Here is a 24,916-nt window from a genome sequence, read left to right as displayed (position 1 = left end):
GTAACGGTAAACACAATAGAATTTGGGCCGAGATGAATGAAAACATTGCACAGTTTATGATTCTGAACAAATTGATTCCTGAAAGTGTTCTGTGATAATATTGTATCGTTTTATATTTAAGCAGAAAAGATATTTTTACTTTTTCTCTCCCTCTCTCTCTCTTGGATGTTTTTTTCTTTAATTTTAAAACTTAACAAAAAGAAAAAAAAGTCACTAAATAATGCAAAGGAGAGCAAAAGAGCTCGTTTAAAAGCATTTTGTTTAAAAGGATATCTGACCAGAATGTACTTTCATTAAGAAAATTGTAATGACGTCCAAAATAGGTTTGAATCCTCCAATTCCGTGTTAATCAATGCAAAGATAAGCGATTTTTTGTTTCTTCCGGTTTGGGCGGAAGTGATGAATTAAGACAGACAGAAATTATGTTTTTCTGCTCCCAGTGACAGATGGTACCCCAAAACGTGTCAAGAACGACAAAAATACGCATTTTCTTACAACTTCCGGTTTGACCGGAAATGACGTCGCTGGACGTAATTTGACGACTCAAATTGATTAAACATGACATTTTGAACAACTTTGCTTCTTTGACGTTTTACAAATTCTCAATACTTTTTGAGATATAGAGGAAAAACTTTTGGCCCCTGTAGGCCCTTCATTTTAGGGGCCAGCCCTTTTTTGGAGATATCAATTAAAAGATCTTGTAATTATACACTTCTTTTGTTCTACATGTCTTAACAAAATATTTCTAGGTAAAAAGTTATCGTAGATAAGGTGTTAAAAATTTTGAAATTCTTGATAGGACAATTTTCGGGCCATAGCGAGCGTCGGCGCTTCGTACTTCTGGTAGTTGTGATATACAAAAGGCACTTCTTCAAAGGTTGCTCTAGCATCACTGAAAATTTAACACTTCTATCTTCAATGGTTTTTGAGAACATTCACGGACAAAGAGACCCTCTAAAAATGACAAAATCGCAGAAATCTCCGAACCGGAAGTGACGTCATTAAAACGGAAAAATATATACCTAGATTTTTTGATGTTCTATCAGTCCTGAAAGTTTCATGAAAATTGATCGAGCCGTTTTGGAGAACTCGCGTGCACAAAATTTGTAAGAAAAAAAATAATAAAAACTGTGGAAAAGAAACCTAAGAATAACAGAAAGGTCTTCCGCTGAAGACGGAAGACCTTAATAATAGGGAAAAAGAAACCGAACGAAAACAATAAGGTCTTCCGTTGGAAACGGAAGACCTTAATTAAATTTGAAACTAGGAAATCTTACTTGTTCCTTAAAATATGTAAAAGTTTCCTTTATATATAAAAGGTAGATGGAATTTGACTTTCAATTGCATGGAATTATATTATCTAAATTTACTCAAAGATTTTAAAATTAACTTGCACATGTAATATTTTCAAAATTTTCCACTAGAATCAAAAACTTAATTTAAGAAAACAGAGAGAAAAATCATCTAACTTAAGTTATTTTATCATTAGAATGTTAAAGAAGATTAAAAAAAAAAAGAAACACCTGAATTGCATAGCATATGATTGCAAATGTTACAAAATGTAATACACCAGAATGAAAATATTTTTTTTTTTTCAATCTATTAAGCTTCAGTCTGAATTTGAGAGTGTGCTGTCAAAATTCATTTATTTTTAATAGCTGTTGTCATGAACTTCTAGAGATGCACAAAAACAAAATTATAACTTCCAGAATTTTACATTTGTAATCTGTAAAACCAAAATCTAATTCTGAATGAACCCATTTATATCACTATAAATATTAAAATATGTATAAAAAATTCATCTCTCTTTTCTACTTATGTGAAAATATTGTTTAATACATAACTACATATACTGTAATCTTTCACATATATTTGCAACCTGCATACATGCTCCCCTTTTTTTCCAAAAAAAAAATCAAATAGGACATTTCCATCTAATCATTACTAACTTTTTATTTTCCACCTATTCTTAAAAATCAAAATGAATATACCACAATGGCCTCTGTTTTACCTAACTAAAACATTTCTCTAATGTCAGGACTGTGAAATAAATATTGATAAAGTGATTATAAATTTGCAGGGTATTTGTTGAGAATCAATGCCATCATTTTCCCATTCTGTTTTACTTCATAATTTAAAGGCCCATTTTCAATTGAAGTGAATCAGTCTTGCATGAAATAGATAGGGAGACCTTTGGCACAGGTCGCGCACAAAGATAGGAATGGCTGCTGAGGAGGACTCTAGCAGCCATTGTTTACACAGGATTCAAACAGGCCTCTCTTCATAAATAACCCACCCTATTTATTACCAGGGTGCAAATGGAGTGATGTGGGAAAGAGGAAATGGCTAAACACATAATACATTACAGCTTTTACCTTCACTAGTTTTGCAGTAGTCATATTTTATTTCTGTATGAGGGAGAAAGTCGAGGCTGTCAGTAAACAACACATCTATTCAGCACTCCCTCTTTCTTCACCAAACAAGGAGAATATTCCCATTTAACCTAGCTAAAACAGAGTGTTGCGGGCAGTGTGCTTTATTAGCCTAATCTCAGGGCTTCAAGCATTTCTCGAGCTCCCTGCCGAGCACGCGGTGTGACACTGCGTTAATTGCCAGCCGTCAGTTTCACTCCGTCACCTGGCCCTATATCTACGTACCTGTTGCTAACCATTTCCCATTGTTCTCCACAGTGGAACAGATATAGTTGCTTGGTATCATCACAGACTGCAAAGTATCTCCAAGAAGGTGAAAATTTACAGGCTAAAATACGGTTCTCTCCTTCCTTGCTTGTCAACTCTGCTCCAAGATTTTCTGGAATTTTACTGGAAGTATATGATATATCCACATTAAAACACACATCACATTCACAATAAGGGAACTCTACTCCATCATGTCAGAAATGCAAAATGAAGGACTGAATATGTGACAATTCATGGAAAAAACTGGCTAGAATTTTATCAATATCATTGACTTCAACTACTAAGCTTCAGTATGGATCCTTTCTACCATTTGTCAGGGAAAAACAAGTCAATAATTTCTCTACAAAAATATTGATAGCATGCTTAAGTTTCTGCTGGGATTATACAACCCCCATAGATTTATTGTAAAATTTGTCATTACTAGAGAGTCACCCCTTGGTTAATCTATTTGTACCAGTGTTAAGGCAGCCCCTAACATTGAACCCTTTTTCAATAGCTATTTCTCTCCTCATGCCTGCAGCATGATAACTTTCTCTCTGCCTTCTAGTATATGAATTAATTACTCTATAATTTTCAGCAATATTTCTTTACACACAGTGAAAGTAATGATGCTTATTGTTGTGATTTGAAAAAAAATGTAAAAATTTAAACAGTAACTGAAATTTAAAAAGTCTCTATCTACTTCCAATCGAAACCTTTTTTCAAACTGAAAATTACAATTATATATTTTGCTATCTTTTTTTTTTTCAAAAAGCAAAAGGAAAATGGTTAAACACAAAATGATAAGATGTACTGTTAAATTGAATCACCATGTTTAGTGTAATAAATATTTCATGATAACATCATCGAGCACATTTATCTATTATAATAACAGTAGCAAAAGATCTCAAAACCAATTTACACCCCTGCACTCATGAAATTTATCTTAAATGACTGATAAAAAAGTGTTTTACTGTTAACTGATGCTCATCTCTTTTGTTGGGGCTTTTCCATCACCTGTAAAGCTAATCATAAGTACAAGTGGCCATGATGTAGCTTTTTACAATCTTAACAGAACATCACATAAAACATACAATATCTGTGGTTTTTTAATATCTCTAGGCCAACAAATGCACTACAGCAATCTGATGAGGTTGACAATTTTCTTTTTAAGTGAAAGCTTTAAAAAACACGGCTTGTGAATATAACCCTGTGGTAGATATTCTATTGTTAAACTAGAGGTACTGTGAGCGATGAGCTAATGCCTTCCCAATTTATAACTAGTACATGTTTTCCTGTGGCCGGGAAAAAAATATGTGTCGGATAAAAAGTAAAATAGGAGGTGCACAATGGCAACATGTAATAAAGATTCTGTGAAAGTTTCATCAAATTTCATTCAGTGGTATGAGAGGAGTTGCGGAATGTCCCTTCAAACTAACCAGCCTCTATTTTTCAATACTATATACCCTCCCGCTTTTCAAGCGGGGGGTATAAAAATAATGCCTTCAATTTTAATAGATTTTGAAAATTCTGCATTGAAAATAAAAATTCTGGTGGAAAATATCCCTTCAAACTAACCAGCCTCTATTTTTCAATACTGAGTCAGGGGATGGACAAACAAGTGTTATTTTAAGATGGTCTCAATAGCCCTTGGGTCACAACACATGTGATGAAGTGGTTCTTATGAAGATTTTTTTTTCACACAAACCTAATTTTCTTATCTTTTCTTGGAAAAGGGCTTTGTTGACCCTTTTATTTAATAAATTTGGAATTCCTAAAGGGGATTCCAATAGGACTACTTTGTACAAACTTAAGATAAAATTGGCTCAGTGGTTCTTGAGAAAAAGTTGAAAATGTGATTAGTTTTTAGCATGGACAGACAGACAGACGATGGGTGATCAGAAAAGCTCACAGAGTTTTCAGCTCAGGTGAGCTAATAATACCAAAACAAAGAACTACCGAGGCAGTCTAAATGCTGCACTAAACTTGAGTTGACAATATATCTGTCACACATGAGTTATACCCTATTTTTTAAACCTAATTGATTTCCCCTTGGAAGCTGTCACTGTAATATAACACCATAAATAGGTACACCTATAGTGTTAGCTGTATATATAGCTTTATATATAGTACTGACAATGTACACCATTATGCCACAGCTGTATACCAACAAAAGGTTGCTTTAAACATAAAGTAGTGCATGTCCTGCATCAGTATCAGTTAAACCATTTTGTTACACACTTTCAAAACAAAAATTCCAAATACTATTTTTTTGTTAATCACATTTAAACGTGTTGCACAAATGACCGTAGGTCAAAGTAAGGACACATCCTCAGGTCATAAGCAATCTTTGTATAAAATAAGAACCCAACAACTTTATCCACAAGAAAGTTAAGGACCAGACAAAAATAATGCCCTTTTTCTTTTAGTGACCTTGACCTTGCTCAAATGAGTCATGGTCATGACACACCCTCAGGTCATAAGCTATCTTTGTGTAGGTAGTAGATTAAAGTTTTTTTTTAATAAGGAAGATATGGACCAAACACGAATTATGGATTTTTTCTTTTAGTGACCTTCAACTTGCACAAAGACCTTGGGTTAAGGTCATGACACACCCTCAGGTCATATGCAGTCTTAGTGAAAAATGGAAACTCACTAAGTTTATACATAAGAAAGATATGGACCAGACATGAACAATGAAATTTTTTCTTTCAGTGACCTTGAACTTCCCAAATGACCTTGGATAAAGGTCATGTTACACCCTTAGGTCATGAGCAATCTTTGTGTGAAGTAGGAGATTCTAATGTTCCTCCATAAGTTTAGAGAGTTATGGATACCGGATACCTTTGCACAGACAGATGGACAAGGTTTTTCCTATATACCCTCCCCCAAACTTTGCCTATGTTTTACTCAAAATGACATTTGATTTGACATATAAACTGACAATTTACTATCAATACATAGCCTATATGAAAATTCACATTCATTGTTGAGCATATACTAGGTAATTTTTATTCCACTTAGAGAAATGTAGGCTAGCTTACATGAATTAGGCTAGAAATTAAAAAGTGACTGGTTTAAATCCTTGTGAGGACATCTTAGTCTTGGACAATGGCTTTCAAAGCTGTGAAGGGATGTTGTGTTGATAATAATACTTCTGTATCAAATCCGCATAATCTAGTAATACTTTTGCAATTGCTACATTAACGCCTGACGGCTTTTTCCATCCTATTACACTGATATCCGCAATTGCTACATTAACATCTGTTAGAACTGCTAGAATGTGTCAGAGCAGAAATGTTGATACAGTTGACTGTGGGGAATTATGCATTTTCTTTAAAGTTTAAAATAAAAGGGGAAATTCAATATCTATGAAATTTACTTCATGAGTTGGACTAGATTTATCTTTATATTTTTCATGTGTGAAGCATGAATCTAAATAAAATGCAGGCCTGGTGTTTATACCTACCTACCTACCTAGTCCTTGTTATGCCCGTGGGCACATAGGGCAAGGACTATATTTTCTTTATTTCTTTCTAACTCTCCCCATTTTTGGTCCCTCATGTCCTTCGTGTTCTTTGGCCGACCAGGTTTCGGTGTCCATCTAAGGGCTACTTTGGTGATGCATTCGGCTGGTTTCCTCAACACATGCCCTATCCATCGCCATCTCCGTTTTGTCAACAATGTTCGTATATTGTCTGTGTTGGCCTTCTCATGTAGTTCCACATTTGTAATTTTGTTTTATACAGAACCAAAATTAATTTTTATGCCATTGTAATCAAAGATTAGGGGGTATATATAGATTGTGCCCTGTCCGTCGTTTGTCAGCAAAAATTTTAACCTAACCAATAACTTTTAAGTGGTCAGAACAAAGGGTTTATATTTCTATATATCACATGTGTAGTCCTTGTGACAAGGCCATTCTAAGGGGACCAACATATTCAACCTCTTGAACTTGACTTTGGAGCATGACTCACTTTTGCAAGAATTTACCAAACTTTAACCTTGGCCATAACTTTTTAAAAAACAGTTGGTGCTAGTGCTACGGCTTTCATGCTATACATGTGTAATCATTGGGACAAGACCTTTCCATGGATATAAATCTCTTAACCTTTTGACTTTGGCCCCTTGAATTTGACCCACTTTAAAAACATTAACTTTAACCATTTCAGATAGTACTACAGGGCCTTTATATTTCACAAATGTATTCCCTGTGACAGGTCCTTCCAATGGATACCAACAATGTTGACCTTTTGACCTTTACCAAGGAGTTTGACTTACTTTTATAAAACTTAAACCTTGACCTTAACTTTTGAACAGTTTGTACCAGGGTTTCTAACATTTCAGTGACTTGTATACTGTGAATCATTATTTTTGGTGGGGGACCAATGTTCGTGGATTTCTTGGATAACCCTGACCCACGAATTTACATTCCCACGAACGTATATCCAAATGTTTGTTTTATTATTCATTAAAAGTTAAATTACGAAATATAACTTGTTATCAACGAAATTACGTCCCCACGAACCAGAAAATTTTTGGCTACCCACAAACATTGACCCCCAAAAATAAAAATGATTCCACAGTATTTCGTATGAGAAGAGCATTCCTTGGATTCTTTTAATTTGTCCCTTTGACCCTGATCTTGTTAAGTTTCAGAAACACCTCTGGTGCAATCTTAAGATAATTAATGATCTTATGACAGATCTTAGTTAAATGGTCCCCTAAAAAAAGTGTTGTAAAGCATACATCTCAAGGACTAAGAAGAAATAAGAACGATCAGATATGATATATTAACTTGGATGACTGATAACACAGAAGGACGTCAGTCTCCTTTAAGCTACATGTCCGCTGTCTAACACAACATCTGGCAGAATAAAGAGCTGGTGACTGGGTTTATTGTGGCAAACTCAATCTCTCCTTCATCCCACAATTTATACATGCCATATTGTTTTATAATCTCCGCGATCAAAATGACAAAAATTATCCAATGTACAATGCAAAAAAATTTCATACTGATAACACAATATTCATGGTTGCCACGGCAATGGGCTATTTTATTTACAAAGGGGTATAGTTGGCAGCAATCAACAGATTATGATTTCCGGAATTTTCTGTCGTGGCATGCAAAGGCAATGACGCGCTTACTACAAAAGAAGAACTACAGCACGCATCTTGGTCACCAATTACTACATTGCATGTTGTGAAACTATTCTGAAATAATTCTTAAATTTTGTTGGCTCTTTTTTTTTTACCACCAATTAGCCATTCAAATCTTAGAGTGGAGCGGAGCTTCATTAAGTCTTAGGAATCACTAGTCTTGCTTCTCTGGGTACGAGATCCAAAGGTCCAGAAAAAAAATCAATAAATGTTACTACCAACAACAGGTCTTCAAATTTCATTCTCTGGTTGTTGGCCATGAAAATTCAGCATCATTTTTCAGCAAGATATAAGCTATGTAAAGACTTGGTTTAATATTTTTGGCAGGATTCTTAATTAATTTTGAATTTATCAGTCTGAGAGTAATTTTAAACTTTGTTCAAAATAACAAATTCCTGTATTTCATTTTAATATCACAAAAGTGTTTTTTTTTTTTATTTATATTCAATATTATATATTATGACATACTCTGACCTAGAGACCTTCTACAATTGCTTTTTTTTTTGTGAACAAGACCCAGAGAGAAAGGAAAATTGGGAAACATTTCTAGGGATGAAACTTTCCTTGTGTTCTACAGTACAAGGTTAATGGCATACATAATCAGTTCGCTTTTTTTTCCATACATGATAAGATACTTTTAACCTAGCTGCAGAACTGTAGCTCTCTGTTTGAGAAAATTTGGACAGATAAAGCAGAGAGCTACAGATCCAAGCATTGCAAATACCTTAGATTTACGCAACCAATTTTTTGTTGCTCACTTCAAGTATTATTTCTGGTATTTTATGCTTTCCCCAGCTTTAAATATGGTATCCGATCATTAACAATAAATTTATCTCCTATTCCTGATATTTTATTTACCCTTCAACGGTTCCAAAAGGCTGTCTTTGGTAAGGGATGTCAAAATGGGATTTTTTTTAAAACCGAAATTCCAAACCCAAAAAGGACTGTTTCAGACTGTTGAAAATGAAAAGTAAATAAAGTCTCAATAATAGAAGAAAACTAGAGGTACTGTGAGCGATGAGCTCACTAAATGATACCCCCCGCCTCCCATCTGGTTATAACTGGTGAAAAAGTCCAAGTTTTCCTGTGGCCGGGAAACCCAAAATATGTGTTTAATGATCAAAAAGTAAAAGAGGAGGTGCACAATGGCAATATGTAATAAAGATTCTGTGAAAGTTTCATCAAATTTCATTCAGTGGTATTAGAGGAGTTGCGGATAAGAGATGGGTACCCCAAAGCGTAACAGACGGACGGACGGACAGACGGAAGGACGGACGGACAGACGGACGGACAGACGTACAGACGGACGGAATTAACGATTACTATATACCCTCCCGCTTTTCAAGCGGGGGGTATAAATATATGAGTATTTATATGATACCATTCTAAAAGCGAAGGAAAGCATAAAATACCAGAAATAATACCTGAAGTAAGCAACAAAAAATAAGCGGCATAAACCGAAGGTTTTTACAACGCTTGCAACTGTAGCTCTCTGCTTTATCTGTCCGAATTTTCTCAAGCAGACAGCTACAGTTCTGCAGCTACTTTTAACCTAGATGCCTCTGACATTACTGTAGCTCTACTGGTTTTTAATGAACAAAAGTAGAGAGAGGTAGTAACTAAAAACTATGGCAACAGTAAAAATTAAAACAATGATTCTTATTAATTACTGTATCTCCATATTTCAATCAATAATAAAATTATAGCTATTATTATATAAAAACATGTCATTTGACAAATTTTAAGCAAATATGGAAAATATGTATTTAAACAAGAGGCCCATGGGCCACATCGCTCACCTGAGCACTGTGGCTAGGAAAAAGTAGAAATTAGTTTATTATTGAAAAGTTTAAATCCAAAAGTAGTCCCATGACCAATCATGGCTTTGCGATTCTCGAGAATGATTTATAAAAGAATTTTCCTATATATTTCTATGTAAAACTTTGGTCGGCCATTGTGGCCCCGCCCTACCCCCCTGGGTCATGATTTGAATCTACACTACCTGAGGATGCTTCCATAAAAATATGATCAATTATGGCTTTGCTATTCTTGAGAAGAAGATTTTTAAAGAATTTTCCTATATATTTCTATGTAAAACTTTGGTCGGCCATCGTGGCCCCACCCTACCCCTGGGGGTCATGATTTGAACTTGAATCTACACTACCTGAGGATGTTTTCCCATAATTTTCATCTTTCCTGGCACAGTGGTTCTTGAGAAGAAGATTTTTTAAGCATATCACCAAATTTTTATTAATTCCCAATTATCTCCCCTTGAATGAGGGTGTGGCCCTTGATTTGAACAAACTTGAATCCCCTTTACCCAAGGATGCTTTGTGGCAAGTTTGGTTGAAACTGGCCCAGGTGGTTCTTGAGAAGAAGTCGAAAATGTGAAAAGTTTACAGACAGACAGACGGATGCCGGACAAAATGTGATCAGAAAAGATCACTTGAGCCTTCGGCTCAGGTCAGCTAAAAATGGAGATCATGAATACCAGATAATTCAAAAGTCCATTGAAGCAATACAAATTCAGAGCAGAGCAAACGTGGATCTCTGAAACCATCAGAGGTGGGATCAGGTGCCATGGAAGAGTAAACACCCCATTTTGACTGGTCACAGCTGTCATCATAATGTTCCCTGTCATTATTGAAACAGGAAACAGATAGAAAAAAAAAATTAATGATAAAGATAAACCAGTAGTATTAAAACCTGCACACAATGCACTAAAACATAGATGTACCTTATTAATTTTTCATATCAAAAATTATCTTTGTCTCCTGTACTTCAGACTTATTTTTAAACTGGCGGTGGCATCATGCTTTTTATCAACATTTGTCAACTCCATGATAATCTCATCTTAAAGATTTATGGACATTTCCCAGAAAACTGGATGTAAAGTTTGTGTATTTAACAATTATAGAACAGACTGATGTTAAATGGTTTTTGAAATATTCATGTTTATTGCATTACATCTTGGGGAGCAGTAATTACAGATGTTGAAATATTGAGTGGTATGACAATTAAACTATCAAAGCTTCTCCAGATAAAACATCACTCAAATGTAGTTCACAAACATTCTAGGGATTATTATACTTATAAAGGCTTTGTTGGGGTACTATAAGAATCAATTTCTTGTACTTTAAATTACATTAAATTTGAAGTTTGTTTATCTTTGTGGACAACAGATGTAGAATGCATAATGTATCTTTATAGCCTGTAATCTCATTCACACACCAGAGTAGATGATTTAAAATTTGATTTTCTTCCAAAATGGAAATTTATAAGTATTTTTGAATCCCTTCTCTAAGTATACATATTTTAAGGACCCAATCTTTGCACATAAATATCTTTCTTATGATTCCTTTTAAAGATTATTATTTGGGAGTGATTGCACAATGGATGGTTCACTTAAATTCTCCAAAAAACATGATTACTTTAAATTTTCCTTTTTATATCGGTAACTATTAGAACTAGGGATGACAATGAGTTTGCCATTAATTGACTATCATAGTGATCAATGATTAAAACCTATGAAATCCTTACCAATAAATCTAAATATCCTTGTATCCCAATATATACCATGAAAAGGAGGAAGAGGAGGAGGATAAAAGTTTAATTAAGGTCTACATATCTAAGAATTGAACTCATCAAAATGCAAAACATGTATTTGTATAACTTTTTGTGTCTTGTGGCAACGCACTTTGGAAAAATTACGCCCTTTAAAAAAAATTTTTAAAAGTGCGTTAAAATTGGGACAAAATCAACGCACTTTGAAATTTTTTTTCAAAGTGTGTTAAATTTGGGACATACTCAACACACTTTGAAAAATTTTTTCAAAGTGCGTTAAGAGTTTACATCAATATATTTTACCATGTATACACTTAACGCACTTTGAAAAAAATATGTAAAAACAAAAATTCTAGTTTTAGATTTTAGTAATGGAAAGATTCTATGTCAGTGTTATTTATCTTTCAGTAAACCTAGGAATTGATTTACTACTGTCGAGAAGAGGAGAAGACGGGTAGATCTCTCAGATTCACTCTTTCTCTTTCAATACAAAGGCGTCGGTAACAAATAAAACAGGGGAGGGGAGTAATAACCCCAAAAAAGGGTAAGCCACATTTTCAATGCCTATATGATGTATATCTTCCCAAAATAAGTGGGGAGGGGGAGGGATAAGCCCCCCTCCCCTTGCCCTTCGCCGGTTATGATGCCTATGCTATACCCAAACAATAGATATGTATTTACATCACCGGTATGACGTTGAAAATTATCAATAATTGAATTAACTTAAAACAATTGAAAACTAGAATTTTATAAGTACAGTAAAACATATGAGAGAGAAAGAATTTTCATGGTCTTGGAAAATCAAATTGCCCCTTTTTCTTAAGATGAATGCTATTTTTTAAGTTGTTCACTTTTAGTCCCCTCCCCCCTACATCTACTAATTACAGACTAGAAAATGAAAAAAAAAGAAATAATGATATTAAACAATCATCTCTCTATTTCCCTTTTACAATATTTATCAAAACCTAAAATATTCAAATCGTCAATTTCTCAGGTCCTGAAGTGACCTTATCACCAAAACGTTATCCAACCAGGGTCAATTATTTATTATGCCGATTATTTGTAAACACTGAGTACATTGATCAAGCTTTACATTTTTTTTCAAAGTGCGTTATATGGTCAATATTAATGCACTTTGAAAAGAAATTTAATTTTTTTTCAAAGTGCGTTAATTTGGTCCCAAATTTAAAGCATTTTGAAAAAAATTTTCAAAGAGCGTAATTTTTCAAAGTGCATTGTAACAGTGCCTGATTCCCTACATTGAGCACTATAAAAGAACCAACCCCCAACCCCAAAAAGTACTACATGAATAAAGTCAGGTTTTCATCTCATTCCAAACTTACTTTTTACTTGGAAAAAGTTCCACTTTTTGAAAAATAAGTAAACTTATAAAAAATTATAAACTTTATTTTCTGCCAAAAAAGTAAACACATGCATGACTATTGTCCAATGAACAGATAAATAATCAGTGTTGGAAGCATATTGCATGGAGGCAGACTTTAATTGGTGTGTATTTAGTGGGAGATAAAAGGGAAAATAAAACATGCTAGCTCAGAGTGAAAAAAGAAATCCGGAATTACATGATTAGTAAATAAAGCAATATGTTGAATCAAGCCACTTTTTTTTTCTTAGGCCAAGACAAACACTTGGGTAATATTGGAGTTTAATTTTTGTGCTGTATATCTCGGGGGTTAAGTCCACACGATGGAGACATCTGTAACTGTTTACTCTGGATAAGGCTGTCGGAGTTTGATGACTAAATTTGTAAAATATGTGGTTTCCATGGAAACACGCTGATTATTGGAAATATTTGTACCAAAGAAATTGTCACCCACTTTTGCAATTTATATGTGTATAGTTAATTAAAAGTGAGTAGCAGCAAACCTACCAGCAATGGCAAAATCTGATTCATTATTTTCTTAAATCTTTACTACAGTGGACATTATATACAGTGTAATTCTGTATGAAGACTATTCAGAATTATTGAGACATAATTCTTTCTCGTGAATGCCTCTTAGTGAAAATGGGCATATATCCATTTGACAAATGCTAAGAATTAATAAAAGCAACTTCAAGCAAAAAATATTTACAATTACTATACCTTTAACTATTGTTTCCTACATAATTCTATTCAAAAGTCTGACATTTCCAGAGTGTTACTGAGTAGTCATATAAAAAAAATGATGTTTGACTGAAAAGTGAGATGTTGGACCTGTTGGTGAGATAATGGACCGCTTCCAGTCACAGTGTGGGTGGGGTCAGATACATCTTTTTTTTCTGCATTCATTAGAGTTCAATGGCTAGAACTTAACCAAATTCACCAAGTTGAAACTGCAGAATTACATCATGATATGTCAAAATAAAAAGTGAGACTCTGAAATATTGAAGGGGGCCAGGCCCTTCAAATAGACAACTTACAATTCTCTTTACCAAATAATACTTTGGTAATTTTGGTTAAAAATGACCCAGTGGTTATTGAGAAGTTTTGAAAAAATTATAGACTGATAGATGGATGGACCCTGGACAACTGGTGATCAGACAAAAGTTTTCAGCCCAGCTGAGTCAGTCATCTTTATTTTTTTGAGATGGACTTGCACATGGTTTTAGTGTATCAACACATATAAAACAAAATTCAGATAGCAATTTCTTTTATCCACCTGAAAGTATCTGAATCCAAATAATGACCCCAATGTTAAAGGTTTTTCTCTGATGGGAATTGAACCACTGATCCCTGGTACAAAAGTTTTAATGTTTAACCTACTAGCCAGCAAAGAAACATCTAACACTGTCATATACTCAGGAGTGATTAACTTAATAGAATAATTAAGCAGACTGTACTGACAAACTTACCCCTTATCCTCTTCTTGGTTTTCCTTCTTCAGTAGAAGCCTCTTCTCTTCAATATCAATGTTTTGTCTGTTAATGGTGCCATTTCTTCAATGAAAATAAAAAACACTTTCAGTAGTGGTATAACATCTAGCATCATTGCTAATATGTACATGTATAGTGGGTCTATTGGCATACAGGCATGTAGCTGCCTGTATATGCAAATACGCAAGTGTGTAAACATCATTTTCCAAAAAAAAAAAAAAACAAACAAACAATGAAGGATTGATTGTATATATTTCAAGTCCCTCTTGAGAATTTTTCACTCATATGGAGATGCCACCACTTGCCGGTGAAGAGCTGCAAATTTTGTCCTATACTCGACCCTCAGGGCCATTGAGCAGTGAGAGATCTTTTTCGTGCTAGCACCTACTGCAACACGGGACCTCGGTTTATACAGTCTCCTCCAAAAGACTGGTCTCCACCTCCCACAGTGACACTTTGGTAAACAATGAAGGAGAGAGAGAGGGAGATTCGAAAAAGAATTTTTGCAATCTAAGTATCCAATGAATATTTGTGTTTCAAATTATTTTGTGTCATACTGTTTTGATTTAAATTTTTAATTAACATATCTATCATAAAACAATAAAATCCTTTAATAAATCATTGCCAAATCATTCATAAATTGTAATTGTTCTTTAATACATTGACTTTTTTTTTTAAAAAAGATCTTCGAGAAATTAATTACAGCATTGAATGCTTATAATAAATCAGTGAAATTAATCAAAAATTAACATTAATATTTTAGTGTACTGGTGTTTTAAAATGTTTTAAACAAGATGTGTTTGTGAAACACTATGCGCCCGGCGGCAACAAAGTTCAAAGAATCTATTTTTAGCATATTGATCACAGTCAAGGTCACAAGGTCATTGACCATGGTGTCATTTGAAAGAACTTAATCGGTGGAGTATGCATACTAAATATGAAGTCCCTATCTCCTATGGTTCAAAAGTTATAGCAAAAAGTGTAAAGAGATATTTTTAGCATATAGGTCACAGTCAAGGTCACAAGATCATTGACCTTGCCGTCGTTTAAAAGGACTTTATCGGTGGAGTACGCATACCAAATATGAAGTCCCTATCTCCTGTGCTTCAAATGTTACGACAAACAGTGGAAAAAGCTATTTTCAGCATATAGGTCACAGTCAAGGTCACAAGGTCATTGACCATGGTGTCATTTGAAAGAACTTAATCGGTGGATTATGCATACCAAATATGATGTCCCTATATTCCATGGTTCAAATTAGTCATGGCAAAAAGTGTAAAAAGCTATTTTTAGCATATAGGTCACAGTCAAGGTCACAAGATCATTGACCTTGCTGTCGTTTGAAAGGACTTTATCGGTAGAGTATGCATACCAAATATGAAGTCCCTATCTCCTATGCTTCAAAAGTTATGACAAACAGTGGAAAAAGCTATTTTGAGCATATAGGTCACAGTCAAGGTCACAAGGTCATTGACCTTGATGTCATTTGAAAGGACTTTATTAGTGGAGTATGCATACCAAATATGAAGTCTCTATCTCTTATTGTTCAAAAGTTATGGATCTATCGATCCGGGCGCATAAAAAAAAGGTATATGGTAATTCTGTAATGTATCAATAAAATTTTATTTGTTAAAGTTGGAACCTAACACCCCTTCCTTCCTCCTGACCACCCATTGTTCTGCATACACTTCACTTCCATTCTTAGTACACCTCTAGCATATATGCTGCATTTTTTCTGAGAAGCTACAATAGTCATTTGTTGTAGGCTGTACCTTTTGAGACAAAGTATCAAAGATTTTCACATTCAAAAGCTATGACAGGAAACTAAACACTGCATTAAATTTAGCAACTAAGATGAAGTCACTAAAAAAATTATCATGTCAAGAACAGAAAAGAGAAAACACAAGTCATTCAGAAACCTGGGAGTTTTCTACTCTAGTTAAAATAACTGCAAATTATAAATTTAAAAAAAAAAAATTCTTTTTCCATATTCGAATCTAAAATGCAGAGGTAACTTTCGTTTCCTGTCCCTGACAACTGTCCTTAAGAGCATGTTTTCATTGATTTAAGAACTTATTTGGTAAAATATAGGAAAATATAAAGAAAACAGAGGTTGAAGCAAAGAAAGGGACAAAATGGCATCCTTTTTGTACTGTTTTAGTATTACATATTTGATTTTTATAACCAATTACATGCCGGGAGTAAGCCCCTGTGCACCTCAGGTATTCACCTCTATACAGTTGGTTGAGCTATAGCTGAATTAATTTCACACTTGATTAGCCTACATGCAAAATCAACAGACAGAGAAACAGATAGTAAATCAAAGTACTGAAAGTACTCATGGGAGTTGAACATGGTGTAAAATAAAATCTTTGATCGGGAGGTTGAGTGAACAATATTATTATTTCAAATACAGACAACTGTTTCAGATTTTTTGAGTTGCAACAATCTTAAGAAAGACATTCAGAGACATTGAATAGCAAAAAAAATGCATGGGCCATAATGCTTGCCTGCCTACATTAGTCCTTTTTTTTTATACCCCCTGCTTGAAAAGCGGGAGGGTATTTATTAATCGGGATTTCTGTCCATCTGTTTGTTACGCTTTACGCAACTCCTCTTACACCACTGAACGAAATTTTCATAGAATCTTTATTACATATTGCCGTTGTACACCTTCTATTACTTTTTCATCCTACACATATATTGGGTTTCCCATTGCAAAACATGAACACTGCCATTATAATGATATTAGAGGCGGTTGATCAATTATATAATTCACTGCTTACAGTCTTCAAATTTGCAATACATTTTTCCTTGGCACCTTTACCCATGTGTTATTAAAAAAAAATATCCTTCGTTTTGTTGTTTTTAATCGCGATTTTACGAAAACATGGGTGTCCGTTTTTGGTTCTAACAGAGGACTAGATTTGCCACATTTGGCAGGTGATACTGCTGATTTAGTAATAAATACGCAGGTTTCCTGAAGTTTTTATGCATTAATGAATTCATTTAAACCAAGAAAATGTTCATGAAAAATTTGAATAAATTCTGGGCTCCGGTAAAAAAGAAATTGCTAAAAATCTGGTACCGTCGGGCATCGGGAAGACTAGATTTACCGCATGCCGTCAGTATGTAGAGTTATCGTTCGTATCTCTTGCAGTGTATGACGCTACACTAAAATAGTTTCATTACGAAAAACTTTTGAGGTTTTTTATAATTTAGTTTTACTTTGAACGAAATCTAATATTCAAAATAAGATTACTTTATCATTACAGAATGACTGCACTGAAGCTATGAGAGTTGGATCCCGATGATTTGCACAAAATAAAATTCCAAAATTCATTAAATTTATGTTTTATATGTATTAAACAATATCTTAAGAGCAGGTTTTGGTATATTAAATTACATGAAAGTATTAAATAATGCCGAGCGACACTAGCTTTTGAGACGGGGGTCTAACAGTTTTTGTCTCATTTCTATTGTTATTCATATGCATACCAGTTTTCAACGACTTTGTTTACATCGAGCCGCAACTTGGCCATTTTTCTTTTTTGCACAGAATGTGTATTTTAACTTAAACTTTTACATATCCAAAGGACAATGTTGGCCAAGTTGCGGCTCATATCTAATTTTAAAAAAAAATGTCACCAAACTAGGGTCGAGATAGCGACTAGATTAACCGGTCACCTAGCATCAACGATTGATATTATAATCACCTTTCTCACGTGACCTTCTGCTGTTCGATACGCTAACGCTTTCATTGAAAATTTCATTGTGTTTAAGTCTCTGTTGTGACAGTATCTATCGTACTTCCAACTTAAACTATGGGAGATTTTTGCGCAAATTTTAATGGGGTTTGAAGATAATATGTCTCTTATTTAACTTTATGCTTTTCATTAGGGGTGTTTTGAAAGAATTCTGGTATTGACAGTGTCATTAGTAAGTATATGTATAGGCTTATGTCGCCTCTGTATTATAGTCTGCAGAGTGAGACATGTACCCCATCCCTTAACATTAGAATCATTTAATAACTGTGCACCATAAAATCAACATGATCTCTCTTTCTCTTTTCCATTTTAATTCGTAGTGCGAAAAAATCATATGTGCTAAATGTTTACATTCCACAACCATGCGGTTTAAATGTCTCCGCCTATTTGCGGATACCTTAGATTCGAAAGTGGTCCCGTTCAAATTTCCGGAATTTAAGGCTTTTACATGTTCTTTTCAATTACATTTCCTGTAATTATAGAAATATGTATGACAAAAAATTCTAGAAATAAATATCAAAAGCATATGCTTGCACATTAATCATAGATTAATTTAGCGATATATTGTAATTAGTGTTGGCAGATCGGACGATTTTTATTAACCGGTTACTCACTTAATCTTCCGATCGAGTACCCGGTTACTCGTATGATTTTATGTTATAGTTTCCGTATTTATTTAATCTCATCCTTTTATTTATTGGTAGAAATAAACAACAAATATAAGATATATGAACTTTATTTACAAATACAAATTCGAACAAGAAAAAAATCGTTGAGTCTTCTGCAAGTCACTGGTTATCGAATTATGTTTCAATCTAAAATCATTTAGCATATTTGTAGTTCCACCCATATACGACAAATCCGATTTACATAATTTGAATTTGGCAGATTTCGCCTTCTATAACAATACTTCCACGCTCTTGATAAAAGCGGCGGCATCTTCTTCATGTATATGTTTTATCCAACACAGGTCTATTAAAATTAGGTAATTATAACTCAGGTTTTCAAAATGCGTACCCCCTGGCAATTAAAGCCATCAATTAAACAAAACAAAACAAATTGATCCTATTTGTGAACCACTAGAGGAAGCCTAACGGTAATATAATTAGGGAAATGCGTCAATTTACATTTACAAATGACATAAAAATTATTTTATACATATTTTATATTATGAAATATGAAAAATGTATTTTTATCCGAGTAACCGAATAGCAGTTTTACTAACCGATACTCGCATCGTTCGACAGTTAACCGGTTAAGCGGGTACTCGTTGCCAACACTAATTGTAATGTTAAGCTTAAAAAGGGTAGCCAAAAAGGTACCAAATGACGTACTTAAGTGCACTCATTCTTTACTTACATTATGAATATTAGATCAATTCAGGAGAAAATAACATGAACTATTTGTGGCGGATGTTTATGCATGTTTTCTGTTGAATATCATCGGAGTAAATCAGTAGACACAGTAGCCTCGCTTTCGGCTCTATATAATCAACACAAATTACTGCGCATGTTAAATACGAGATGACCATGGGAGATTGAACATAGTTCAACTCCCCAAAACAATTAAATATGTGTAACAGGACCAGTACCAGTTTCAACAGACAGAGAACTTTGAAAAATCAGAAGTTCGAGGGATGAAGGTAAACTAATGCTTTGTTACATAAAGGAAAAAAACTAGCTACAGAACTGCAGCTCTCTGAAAAAAAATATATTGACAAATTGGGGAGCTTCAGTGCCACCCATTTCAAAACTGTATAATAGCAAGTGCAGTAAGCGTCATGAAGCAACGCTCGTCATTGCGAGCTCTAACGACAATGCCTGGGCAAAGAGAAAATTGGGAATACTGCATATTCAATCAATATAATTTTTTTCCACAGCAATTTGGACCCACAATGCATCGCTTCATACACAAAAGCTAAAGCAACTTTCTAGCAAGAACAAGAACAAAAGTTAAATGAATAATAAACTTGCCTTGATTAAATGAATTTGTTGCAGAACAAGAGGCCTATGGGCCTTATAGGTCACCTGAGCATCATGCAACAACTTTCAAATGATTGGTTCATGTTTTAAGCTAGATGACATTCACAATTCTGAAAGAGGCACCATTGTTAATCATAACTATACACTTAACTATTGCTTAGTTTGTTTACTTAATACCCATAAGCAGGGTAGGGGAACAAAAAATGCATTTCAACCAATCAGTAGTATTCAGCTATAATCAGAAGTGCCCCTATCACACATGAACCCCTGACCCTAAGTCTACACATTGCACAATTTTTGAAAAGGCACACTTGCTTATCAAAAATGTTTGATTAATACCAAAGAGCAGATTTCAAACAATTCATTTTCAGTATATAAGTAGACCCCCCCTTTTGGTATCTCTGACCCAGGGGCCTTAAAATTCACAAATCTGGAAGAAGAGCCCTTGCACACCATAACTATATAGGCAGTTCATCTGCTTCTTACCCAGGAGTAGAGAAAAAGATTTTCATAGATGTAATGTATTTTCACTATATAATTATTATAGAACCACGCCTTAACACCATAACCCCTGAGCCTGGGGCCATAAAATTCATAATTTTGGAAGAGGCACTCTTGCTCATCATAACTATGTCCTTAGCTAGTTATGTTCCCCAAACGGAGTTTAACATATTGTTTTTACTCGGTTTCTTATTATTATTATTATTATTATTATTCTTTTTTTTCTTCTTTGTTCTCCGGTACTTTTTTTGTCCGCGAGTGTTCTCAGAAACTGTTCACCCAACTAAGTTAAAACCTTTTTAGGGTTAATAGGTGTCAAGTGTAGGTGTGCACAACGAAGGTCATTTTGCGCGCATACGCATGCACGTGCGTGCGCGTGAAATGAGTGAAATGACTGATATACTTATTATAGCCATAACTTTTACATTTTTTATTGAAATGCTTTTAAACTCATTCTATAAGGATATATTAATAGTCTAAATAATATGACATGGTCAAATTAGCACGAACTCACGTGCATGCACGTGCGCTTCCCTCTGATTGGCTGAAACAAAGATTTCAATATCTCTTTTGTTTTTAGACGAAATGCTTTGAAATTTTAAATATAGTCATGCATTAGGATATACTACAACATAATATATAGCAGGTATCATGAAAACACGCGCATGCACGTGCGCTGCAATCTGATTGGCTTAAACTTTAAATGGGTATAACTCCTTTGATTTTCAACCAAACAGGATGGGATTTAGAACATAGATAAACATAGTGGATTGCTACAAAAAGGTAAGGTCATCATGCACATGCATGCACGTGAGATGGATAAAATAAAAAATACACTTGATGAAGCGTATTTTTTAATACTTTTGGATTAAATGCTTTATTATTTTATTATATTAATGTATATAGATAGTGTAGACAAGAGAATATGGTCATTACGCACATGCATTTACATGTGCACGCGTGGAAATGCTAAAATTTGAATTTACTCGGTATACTTCAGGGAAACGTTGTTAAAGTGTAAAATGCATAGAGTTTGTCGTTTTTAATGAAGCTTAAAGGGAGTATGGCATCAAAAGGGAGTTGGGGAGCGTTTGGGGAACATCTGTAACGGTTCCCGTTACAATTAGCCCTAGTTTATTTAATTCTTAAGAGCAGAGAAGAAGATGTTCAAAGATTTAGATTTAATACATTTTCACTATATAATCAATAGAGCCCCCCCCAGGCCAGAACCCCTGACCCTGGGGCCATAAAATTCACAATTTTGGTAGAAGCACTCTTGCTCATCATAACTATTTACTTAATAATTAGTTTATTTAATACTTAGGAACAGAGGAGAAGATTTTCAAAGAAATAATGCATTTTCACTATATAATCAATAGAGCCCCGCCCTAACACCTTAACCCCTGATACTGGGGCCATAAAACTCACAATTTTGGTAGAGGCACTCTTGCTCATCATAACTATTTACTTAGTTAGTTTATTTAATGCTTAGGAACAGAGAAGAAGATTTTCAAATAATTAATGCATTTTCACTATATAATCAATAGAGCCCTGCCCTAGCACCAGAACCCCTAACCCTCGGGCTATAAAATTCACAATTTTGGTAGAGGCACTCTTGCTTATCATATCTATGTACTTAGTTAGTTTATTTAATACCCAGGGGCAGAGAAGAAGATTTTCAAAGAAATAATGCATTTTCACTATATAATCAATATTGCCCCGCCCTAGCACTAGAACCCCTCACCCTGGGGCCATGAATTTCACAATTTTGGTAGAGGACTCAATGCTGATTACAATCATACCAACAGTTTGACTGCTTGATGTCCAGGAGTAAAGAAGAAGATTTTTAAAGATTGCACTAATTTTAGTGGTTTTGGCCCCATCCCCCAGGCCCCAGGGGGACAGGGACCATGAAATTCACAATTTTTGTTCCCCTTCACCCACAGATGCTGTATACCAAATTTGGTTGAAATTGGTTCAGCGGTTTCAGAGAAGAAGCTGAAAATGTTTAAATGTTAATGCACGATGGACGACGACGGACGAAAACGGATAGCAATAGGTCACCTGAGTTTACTCAGGTGACCTAAAAATAGTCAATAAAACTGTTCTTCATTAAAATCAACCCTGTTCAGGCTTCGGTTTGGTAAAGCAACATGCATACAACATCATGTGATGTCAGAGTCTTATGCCCTGTTCATACGGAGAGTTTGATTCGCAGTAAATTAATGTGAAGTAATCTAATACGAATTAAAATAATGCGAATTAAATTATGTTCACACAACAGCTAAAGCGAAGTAAACTAATGTGAATTAAAATTTAACTCTTCAAAAAGACTATTCAGTAAGGCTATTATGATGTCATTTGTAAATCATGTCATGTATGCAGAGCCATCCATTTGATATAATAATCATAGTGGCTACAGGTATACATTTAGTGATTACCATACTTTTCCTTGATTTTTGAACCAAATATAGCATGGATACCTAAATCTAACCACCAACATGTGTCCTCAGTGTTTTCCCTAAAAACCGGCTACCGGCCAAATTGACCTTTTCAACTGACAAAAATGCCCCTTTGAAATAAAAATTTCTTATCAAGTCCACAGAGATTATGTTCATAAACTTCAGCCCCTAGCCTGTTACAACTGATCTCTAACCCTTTACTTTGAAATAAAGGGAAAACAGTGGTCCTGTGACTTAATTCTGTCCTTTCGCTTGCGTCAAAATTTAATTTGAATCAGCTTCACTTAGCGTTCACACGGAGCTAATGCGAAGTAATTTAATGCAAAGTAAATAAATTTGAATTAAACTAATTCAGATTAAATTCGTGTGAACGCTCAGCGAAGCTAATTTGCAGTAACTTTACGTTTAATTCAAATTAAACTCTCCGTGTGAACAGGACATTAGACGAACTGGATCTAAATGAAAACTGGATAAGTATCTGCGCTCGCCGGCTAATGGTCACACCGTCAACATATTATTTATTTATTGTGAACAAAAAAGTGTGCTGAATCTCAATTTATTTCTCCGTCTTTTTAAAATCCCATCTAGAAATATTACTAATTGTGTGTTCCTAACACACTAACTATTTGCACGTAAAAACATTCTTTAAAACAAATGTTTATAACCCTCCTAAGCCTAAAATTGAAATCATCGAAAATTTTTCCTGTTTAAACTGCCTTTTTGGGTGGCAAGATAATTTGGTCCATCACACTTTGTGCAGATGTCAACTACAAGAGTAGTTTACTGAAAGCTAAGAAAGGCTTTTGAATTCGACCTTTTGTGCACTTGAGGTAAGAATTTGGAGAAATAAATCCCAACTTTTTGTGTGCAGTAAATATATACTGTTTTTTCTATGGCTGGCACTGAAGCTCTCTTGTCGTCCATCCCAATTTTTTTAGACCAGCAAGCTACGTACAAATCTGCAGCTAGAAAAAATGAGAACAGGATATAGACCCTTTCACCATAACTGTGGTATTACACTTTTGCAGGCCAAAATGAAATCTTTCGGTGAAATATGACATAAAAGCAATTGTTTCATATGTGTCTTTTAATTATCTATGATATCAACAAAAACTTTGCCAAATCATGGCAAATGTTATTAATAAGCGCCCCTTATAGAATTTTACAGTAATGTTACAAAACCGCCCCCAAATATTGGTCAAAGCATCCCCTGATTTTAGTCAAAGCGCCCCCTTACATTTTTTTTCTTAGAAAAAATCGTCTGGGAACCGTCCCCAAGCAACGGTCAAAACGTCCCCCGATTTTGGTCAAAGCGTCCCCTGATTTTGGTCAAGGCGCACCCTAATATATACTTTTACAAACATGTTACGGAATAAAACTGTTTGGTATTTATAATATTATCATTGTTTGGCAGTTACCTGAAAAGATTCTATAAGGGGCACTTTGACCAAAAATCATGGGACGTTTTGACCATTGTTTGGGGATCGACTCGAAACGTTTTTTTTTTTCAGTAAAAATATATTAGAGGCACTTTGACGAAAACCAGGGGGCGCTTTGATTAAAATCAGGGGACACTTTGACTAAAATTAGGGGATGCTTTGACCAATATTTGGAGGCAGTATTTTTTCTATAAAAAAATGTAAGGGAGCGCTTTGACCAAAATCAGGGGACGCTTTGACTAAAATCAGGGGACGCTTTGACCAATATTTGGGGGCGGTATTTTTTCTATAAAAAAATGTCAGGGGGCGCTTTGACCAAAATCAGTGGGGGCTTTGACTAAAATCAGGGGATGCTTTGACCAATATTTGGGGGCGGTATTTTTTCTATAAAAATATGTTAGGGGGCGCTTTGACCAAAATCAGGGTGCGCTTTGACTAAAATCAGGTGACGCTTTGACCGGGACGTTTTTATTAGGGGGCGCTTTGACTGGC

The 24,916-nt window shown here is 34.6% G+C and overlaps 1 protein-coding gene across 1 annotated transcript in view; it reads right to left on the bottom strand.

The window, feature by feature from the left end:
* LOC134258663 (tRNA (guanine-N(7)-)-methyltransferase non-catalytic subunit wdr4-like) overlaps window positions 1-24,916 on the bottom strand; it is a 78,754-nt gene that overhangs the window by 53,433 nt on the left and 405 nt on the right. The window contains exons 2-3 of the mRNA XM_062741206.1: window positions 14,253-14,336; window positions 2,658-2,822 (exon numbers count right to left, since the gene is read on the bottom strand). Of these exons, the coding sequence (XP_062597190.1) occupies window positions 2,658-2,822; window positions 14,253-14,336 (249 nt within the window). The remainder of the gene's footprint in view (window positions 1-2,657; window positions 2,823-14,252; window positions 14,337-24,916) is intronic.

Source organism: Saccostrea cucullata, unplaced genomic scaffold (assembly GCF_032062105.1).
Source record: "Saccostrea cucullata isolate Sc308-1 unplaced genomic scaffold, CSIRO_AGI_Scuc_v1 ctg487, whole genome shotgun sequence".
Classification (NCBI taxonomy): Eukaryota; Metazoa; Mollusca; class Bivalvia; order Ostreida; family Ostreidae; genus Saccostrea; species Saccostrea cuccullata.
Note: the sequence above shows the minus strand (reverse complement) of the source record. Positions and strands in the feature narration are given on the sequence as shown.